This window comes from Dinoponera quadriceps, unplaced genomic scaffold, assembly GCF_001313825.1.
Source record: "Dinoponera quadriceps isolate SergipeBrazil2010 unplaced genomic scaffold, ASM131382v1 scaffold3, whole genome shotgun sequence".
NCBI lineage: Eukaryota > Metazoa > Arthropoda > Insecta > Hymenoptera > Formicidae > Dinoponera > Dinoponera quadriceps.
The window spans coordinates 667,379-676,002 of NW_014554293.1; the positions used below are offsets into that span (position 1 = coordinate 667,379).

The 8,624-nt window shown below is 43.6% G+C and overlaps 1 protein-coding gene across 2 annotated transcripts; it reads left to right on the forward strand.

Annotated features, from left to right (window-relative positions):
* The first annotated feature begins 600 nt into the window (after nucleotides 1-600).
* Nucleotides 601-7,656, forward strand: LOC106743211 (E3 ubiquitin-protein ligase RNF13-like). Of its 2 annotated transcripts, none has more exons than XM_014616844.1 (9): nucleotides 601-1,114; nucleotides 2,142-2,479; nucleotides 2,594-2,786; nucleotides 2,899-3,110; nucleotides 3,200-3,383; nucleotides 4,256-4,326; nucleotides 4,881-4,968; nucleotides 5,064-5,267; nucleotides 5,722-7,656. In XM_014616844.1, the coding sequence occupies exons 2-9, from the start codon at nucleotides 2,300-2,302 to the stop codon at nucleotides 5,913-5,915; spliced, it is 1,326 nt and encodes a 441-aa protein (XP_014472330.1). In that variant the 5' UTR covers nucleotides 601-1,114; nucleotides 2,142-2,299; the 3' UTR covers nucleotides 5,916-7,656. The 2 variants fall into 2 exon arrangements, with proteins under 2 accessions (XP_014472330.1, XP_014472338.1); XM_014616852.1 differs by having other exon boundaries at nucleotides 602-1,114; nucleotides 3,209-3,383.
* Nucleotides 7,657-8,624: the final 968 nt, after the last annotated feature.

Sequence of the window (8,624 nt, forward strand, 5' to 3'; positions counted from 1 at the left end):
GACATATGATGATAATAACTTTTTATACGTTTCATATATTGAAATTGTGAAGTTCCATACAAAGTCAAATTCCGAGATTTGAAGTTCCTTCCGCTGATCATACTGGTTTTGTGACGTCATAGGCGAGAAATGACACGCGGTAAATTTCTCGCAACATGTAACTTTATTGATTTTTCCCTGAGAAACACGATGATTTCATAATCTCGAAACCTGTAAAATATACAGAAAACCAATATATCTGGCCGATACATCACAGAATAAAATCGCAAAATAATTCTTGAAATTACAGGTAATTTTTTTCAGCCATTTCAACTATCGCAACCGCCCGAGTATGCTTCCTAAACGGGAGCCGAAGGCCCTTTACATACCTATTTCGAAGACCTGAAGACGTCATAAAGACATCCTTTAGACGTCAATAAGACGTCAAAAGGGCATATTTGGGAAATTTTTCAGTCATTCGCGTTATCACGAACTGTCAAACAGTGAAACGATTCAAACAGCGCAATATCGGATTAAACTAGGGTATCGAGCCATTTAAAAATCAAATCGACACCGTCCGCGCATGCGCGCTGCGCTGCCGCGTCTACGCACTTCCCACACGCCGAAGTCCTCCACGGCCGACAGCAGCTGACATCCTCGAAGTCCAAGATTTTCCGCGGAAATCGTTATCGTGAGCGTCGCATGCGGATCGAACGTCGCGCCGATCGTCACCCGACGTCGTCCAACGGCGCGTCCGTCGCCGCTCCTCCCGCCAGGCTCCTCTCGGCGATCGACCGGACTGCTCGGCATCCAAATAAGACGCACCTAACCTCGAAGAGAGCCCAGCGACGGTCATGACGTCTTGAACGTCGTGAATGTGGCTGCTCTCCGGCCGTATCATTGTGACGCGCTACACGACAGCAATCATATCGCGCGGAAGAGATACATCCGGCGAGTCGGGAAGTCTTCCGAAGTGGCGGAGATACACGAACATCCTCGAAAAGCTCAACCCGGAACGGCGGAAGGAGGTGTGCAGTCTCCTTGAGGAAGCCTCGGCGTATTAATGGCCGGCTAAGGAGCGACACGGTGTGACTAATGGTCGCGTGTGAATTGAGAGTCGCAAGTGCTTTCGGCGGTACGTATCGACATTGTTATCTCCGCGAGTGAGTGAGTGATCGAGTGGGTGTGTGGCCGAACGAGAGAGCGAGCGAAAGCCGAAATTACGCGACTCCGACTCTACGCGTAATAACACATAACGCCGATAATCGCTCGGAGTATCGGCGTGATAAGAACCGTCAAATGGTCGCGCGAAGCGTCGTGTCTTGTGCTTTTGTACGCGATATGATAGTTACGCTTGCTCGTCGCTTTAATTAGCCACCGAGAATCAGCCTCTCGTCGAAGGGAGAGAGAGAGAGGGGGCCCACACCCGTCGGGAGGAAACAGACGACCACAAAGACGACGACAACAGGTGTTGCCGCGCGTCTCATTGTCTATCTGTTTACCTCTCTTTGTCTCTCTTTCTCCGGCCGTCTCCTCGCGGGGCCGGATTAACTGTCGCTATCAGCTGAGGTTTTCATCGCTATGTTAATAAACGACGCGGACCTTGAAAACTGCGCCACGATTGTTCGCAGTCGGTCGTGCATCGCGATCAACTCGACGCTCCGTCTCTCTCTTTCCCGAGACCGCTCGGGCGACGTGAACTCGTAATGAGATTGCATGCGCATCTGTGCTCGTGCATACGTGTATTATGCGACTTGGTACTTTGGGATATCGAGCGTGGAGCCGACGTGGCTACCGTTAGGCTAACTTGTTTTTGTTTATCCTGGTTATCTGATGCACATTGTAAATTATTCGTGTGCCGCATGTAACGCGCCATGACTAACACGCGCGGCGTCGCGATGAAGAGTTCTTTGAATTCGCAGCGGAATACCGTCGCGGAAATAATTCGTCCGTTCCTCCCAGCTGTACCGACTGTCCGGGAAATGAACGTGCACATCGACGTGTACGAAGCGTATACGCGCGAAATTCTCACGCCACGGTGTACGTAAGTTTCTTGAACCAATGCAGCCGGTTCGGCTGGAAAGAACAGACTAAATATTGTATCGTATTGTGCGTCTCTCTAAACAAGGCAAATAAAGCGGAATGCATCTCGCCTGTTGCAGAGTAGCGCCCCGGCCGCAATTCCCTACCATGCGCTCTGCTTCGGATGCACATTGGGTAACATCCGTCAAGTAGAGGATCGTATAATGAGCCACTCGGGGGAGGACTGCATGAGATATTGAAATTGACGCAAAGGTGTGGACGTTCCGAGTGATTCAAGATGCGACAGTGTTGCCTGAGCCATCAGGTCCTGCAATGGCTGCTCTTCCTGATCCTGTGCGCCGTTCGCGGCCGTGCGGATATCCTAGTGTTCTCCGCGGAGGCGAGACACCAGATCGCGGAGGAGTTCCGAGACATGCCCGCGAAATTCGGCGGTCTGATACCGACCGATGGGATCAAGGTCTGTGTGTCTTGAATTCGTCACGATTCTCTGCGATACCGTCTGTACATCTGCGATCTTAGGTCTGGTTTGTACACGTGCGCTCACGAATTTTGTGTTATGTGATTGTACCAGGGCATGGTAGTCTATTCCGATCCTCCTAATGCGTGCCATGAGATACAGGGTCCGCCAAATAATGTCAGTTACAATAGTAATTGGATAGTTTTAATACGACGTTACAATTGTAGCTTCGAAATAAAAGTTCGAATGGCGCAGAAAGCTGGATACGATGCCGCGATCATTCATAATATGAACAGCAACGAATTAGGCAAGTAATCGTGCGTTGATAATCGCGACGATTCTCCGTTACCACCGTAGACCCCGAGGCCCACCTTTAACGAGGGGGAACAGAGGGAGTTAATTTGTCCCGCTCATTTTAGAACCCATGTCAGCGAAGGATCCCGTGGGAATTTTGATACCGTCTGTGTTTGTCAGCGAAGTTACGGGGATAGTCCTCAAGGAAAATTATTTATACAACCAGCAGTATTTTGTATTGATTAACGATGATCTGCCGTTCAATATTAACACACACCTGCTCTTGCCTTTCGCCATTGTTGTTGGAATATGTTTTCTAGTCATGCTTGTTTTTATGGTAAGTTGCGTTCGGAACGTGAAGCCTCCCGCGCGCGAGTTCTTCCACTGACTTTCGTACTGATGGTTCGATTATTCGACCGTTTACGGGCTGTGCAGATTGTTAGATGCATCAAGGACAGGAGACGGCAACGGCGGCACAGGTTATCTAGCTCCAGTTTAAAGAAGATTCCTACACACAAATACACGAAGGGCGATCCGTATGAAACGTGTGCCATTTGCTTGGAAGATTACGTGGAGGGAGAGAAATTGCGGGTTTTACCGTGTGCGCATGGTGTGTATCTCGTCGGATAGCTCGATAAAGTACCTCGTTCGTACGATATTTAAGAAAGTTGCAAGGTTCCGTGTCCTGTTTTCAGTAGCGCATCAGTTTCACCCCTTTCTACTTGCGCACAGGGAAACCGAGATTAGTTTGGGACACCCTGTATAAGTATTTAAATATGTGCATATGTACATACATTTCGGGTATTACTATATTATTATGAATTATGAACTTCACATCTTCAAAACGAAATAGTTAATTTTGAAATTTCTGCGTATTGTCTGCACATGAGTCTTTAATATCATAGCGATTCTTCATCAAAATCTTATTTTTAGTTTAGAAAATATTAAAAAAAAGAAATTAAAAGTAATATCAACCTTAAGGAAAACGCGTATGAAAAATGTCAACTTGCATATCTGATTGGCAATATCTCAGTTCTCGAATGGTCAATTTTTTTTGCATGAATAAGTCGCACAATATATACATAATACATATTAATATATACGTGTATACTTGGTTCAAAGTTCATTGAATTCTTATCAAACTCATTTAATCTTACAAGGTCCTCCTTAACACGACGTCGGATAATATTGCTATAAGACTGATGTTCTAATGACTCAAGCGATAACATCGAACCTTGTTAATCTATTCCTAAAATTCTGTTACGATATCTATAGAGATATCATAAATGTGTAATAATTTAAAAATAATTTAAGTATTTAATAGTAGTAGTAGTAAGTAAATATTTTGGAAGTTAGAAAGTAAGATATTCCAAGCCGAACGTAATCGCTGTGTTGACTAATGGCGATTTGTTGAATCAAAAATATTTTGTTCGAGCGATAGCCGGAATATCGGATTATTAATAATGACGCATTAAATTTCAGCTTATCATTCAAAATGTATCGATCCCTGGTTGACGAAAAACCGAAGAGTATGTCCCGTCTGCAAGAGAAAGGTTCGTTGGCGGATGTTCCGGACTATTTCGGAATTTACACTGCAGTTGATCCCCCCCATATAACGCGGGAGATATATTTCACGTTATGTGATACTGCGTTATACGAAATTTTATACAAACATTTTTTTTGCCTTTCCGAGTTTTTCCGAGTCTTTAAAATTATATAGAATTTGGGACTTTACATAAAATTTGGAACTTTATATAAAATATGGAATTTTACATAAAAAATTCGTATCTTTATATGAAATTATATAGAGAATTTGATTTTATATAAAATTCGAAGATACGTTGTTTATTGAACACAGAAACGCACAATGTTCTTAACATTATAAAAATTTAACAGTAAAATTTAACAGTAAAATAAGATCTCACGTTACACGAGAGTGATGTTGCATTACATAAGGCCTGTCGCAACTTTTTTCACCGCGTTATACGGAGGTCGCTATACTGTAAGACCTACGTATCACCTGAAGAAAGGACTCTCGCTCTAAGACTGTTAAGAAAAATTCTGACGATAGTCACTAAGACTTACTCTCTCCTACCATATCCCGCAGGTTTTTACGGCTGATGAACAGGTAGTGACTGACGAAAGTGATTCAGATGCCGATGACACGACACCTCTCATTCGTGACGGTCATCATGGTGCGTGCAAATATTCTATTTTAGAATTTACGAATAATTGAAGCATATCACGATATTCAGAATTACATAACGATAAGGAGAAACTGTTCTTCCAGGCACCCAAGGAGGAACGTTCACGCGACAAAGGGAGAATCCCTTCAACAGAGCTAGGAGATCGCAGACCAGGCAGGATAGTAGCTCGAGCATTAACAGCTCCGATTCCGAACAATCTTTTGCTACCGACGATAGGATTAGCACCAGTGCCGGCGAGCCATCCAGCGGCACCGCTTTTATGGTATCCGATACTCACAGCATAAACGGTGAGATCCAACAGTAGTTCCATTCGCGTTTTGCATGGGTCGTACGCGTGCGGCAAATATTTACAGTGCCCTTCGTGTGTGCCTATCGGAGTACATATGATTCACAAATATACCCAACACAGAGGGAACTTCAGCTAAAAATATTACACATCAAAGAGCGAAAAACGATGATTTCTTTGCGAATTTTTAAACATTATGTGAATTTAATTTGAATTGTTTCATATTTTCTCGCTATAATGTCAAAGCTGTACATCATATATCATGTTTACAAACATTTAGTATGGATTTGTTGAATTGTTTCGTGTTGTATTGACCATCACTTTTCTAACATTATTGTCACGGACCAGCTATCTTACTTTTGCTCGTGATATGTAACTTAATAGTTTTGTTTACCACTTATCTTAAGCATCGAAAATATTCCAAATACTACCTCTCTTTTGTTCGCTCTGTTTAGGCGAGCCGCAGGAACTGGAACGTTCGGCCAGCGATAACAATTTATACGCGGAAGCTCAGGACTACCCGGCATCTGTTGTGCAAATCGTACCGGTACGGAACACGAGGGCTGCGTTAAACTCCACTACACCGAATTCCGATTACACGATCGTAATTCCGGCCGCCAGTTCCAGCAGGAACGACGTCGTTACGTAATGGCCTGACATCGTCTGCGACCGTCGTCGCACGTTACAAGCCGTGCGTGTCTTGCGGGCCGGTGGACGTTAATACAAGTGACAGGCACACAATGAGGATGGATGATCCGAAAGTAGGTAGTATTTTTAACGTATGCGAATCACCATACTTCTCTCAGATATTATTACGACATTGCTTTACGCCAAATATTCTTTTGCGCCGACCCGCGCGTTATCCGATATATACACGCATATCCGGTGGATTTATACGTTACAATATGTTATCGTTTCTTGTTTTTCTTCTTTTCTCCTGCGCCGAATAATGCATACAATGACTTAGGTGTCGCGGATTGATTGACGATCTTCCCATCTTTTATCACGCGATCGCGCGACACTGTTCGAGAAACATGAATTTCTTTCTTTTAATTTGAACCATGAAATGAACGCCAGCGCATCTCGATGGGACAACTGATTATTCCGTATGTTGTTTGCGAGTCGAAAAGATATCAGTTACATTCTTGTCCGATTCGTCTGAATTTCCGTTGGAGACCTTTCTCAGTTATTACATAGGCGTGAGACTGCGAGCTCTAGTTCACTCTGTTTAATAAACTGTTACTTTGTACGCTTAGCTTAAGAACCACACATGGCCTATACTTGATTTGCGTATCACGAGATTGAAAATTTATTCGCAATTCTTCTCGTCGTTCAGTTACCAAACCATTAAGCACGATACATAGTACGCATAAACGATGAGTTTACAGCGATTACGTTAGACGGCATGTGACAAACAGCTCCGGGTGATACCGCAAAGAGTCGACGAAACTGACTTCGTTAACTGTATCGGCTCTGTAAATATTATTTGTTAATATATAACAATCAAGAGACCAAAAATATAAACACGAATTCCTCTCAGTGCAGGACGTAGGATATCGTAAAGTGTGCGCCAATGCGTGACCATTCGTTATTGCGACGAAACGGTCCCTCTCCGAGACGTGAACGTCGTTTTAGATGTAATTACCCGCTAAATTTAGACGCTAAGTTGATCAAGTTGAATCTTTAGTGTTAAGTTTTACGGAAGATTTACTGTTATCCAAAGTATACTACTGAACTACTACTACTAAAATGTACCATTTTATATATAAAAAGGTAGAATAGTACTTATATGAAAAAATGGGTTGTATACAATACGACGTGTCGACAATTATTGAATATCGCTACCATCAAGTATATGATGGCGTTTCCATTCGATTTCTAATCGCGACGAAGCAACGGGGACTAAAAGATTGCATGATTTTAATGAGGGGCGATCGCACATCATCTCAATCAATCATACGCAGCCATCCGGTGCTAACACGCGTGGCTCTATTACCTCATCGTAAAGTGGATGGATCTGCTCGTGCGGAGACGTTGACGAGAGGCCGCGAGGACATATCGAACGGGGAACGATGAAATTTTGTTGCTCATACATATATATTGACTCGTGTACACGCATGCAATTCAGTTTCGGGAAAGGTGAGAATATATATAACGCTCGAACACATCAGATATATCAAAAGCAGCGCGCAAGGCATCGCGGTAGGATTGTAAAAAGATATGTAAATAAATTAGCGTCGGAGGATTCTATTGTATAAGCGCGGTACGCGAAAGATATTTTTATTTGTTTTTTATAATCGTCAAATCGGGACACAAGTATTTGCTATTATCTTATTGTTTAACAATTAATGTAACACTCTAATAAAAATAAAATGTATTTATATTTTCTATTCTATCACATATATAAGACTCGCATCTCCTGGTCGTTCGTTGACGAGAGATTCGCGAAGTGACCCAAGTAGGAAATAACCGTTGGCGAGGTGCCGGATTTTGATGAACACACATTTAAAAAAAACATTTCGTACTTGTATTAGAATCGGTGCTTGTTAAAATTTTCGGGTTAAATTTTTCACATCCCTCCCAGTAATATTTTTCTCTAAGGGTTACCACTGAGTTATTTAGGCTCCGCGTTAGTGACATCTCCCGTTCTCTTATTTAAGACATTAATATCATTAATATCGTAACGTGAAATCCGTATTTCAATACTGAATCGGTGTCTCACCAGTCTCCAGTACTGGACGAATGTGTACGGTTGCTACGTGAGGATATGTTCGTAAATCAGGCGATCACGCACGAGGCTGAGATCATTCCTAAAAGGAGCTTATGAATCAGGGAGTATCATCGACCAGAAAAAAAAACAAAAAGAATCGAAAGATACGTCACACCGAAGATATCCAAGAGAAGCCCCGATCGAATCGGAAAATCCGTAGAACCAGCGAACCTCGAGATCGTCCGAGCAAAATCCATGGAACGGAAGAAGGAAGAACGCACGTGGGAATCTGTGAAACGACCTCCGGCTCTGAGAACGCTCGCAAAGCGTGGGAATTGCGAGAGTCACCGCTTCGGGAATCGCGGAAAAACGAGGACCTGTCGCGAGGACGTGAGCTTCCATAAAAACGGAGAAGAAGAAGAAGAAGAAGAAAGTAAAAGTCCGTAAGAAAGTCTCAAGAATGAAGAAATCGTGAAGAGCAGCCGAGAGCCTGCCGGCGAGTCCCCGAGGACCGATCCCTATCGGGAATAAGAACCCGACGCCTCCGATTCCCGCCGCATTTCCACATAAACACGTCACCGTGGGTTAACTAAACCTTCCTCTCTCGAGTCGAACCACGCTTACGAGCGCGACGGGAGGGGAGGGGGG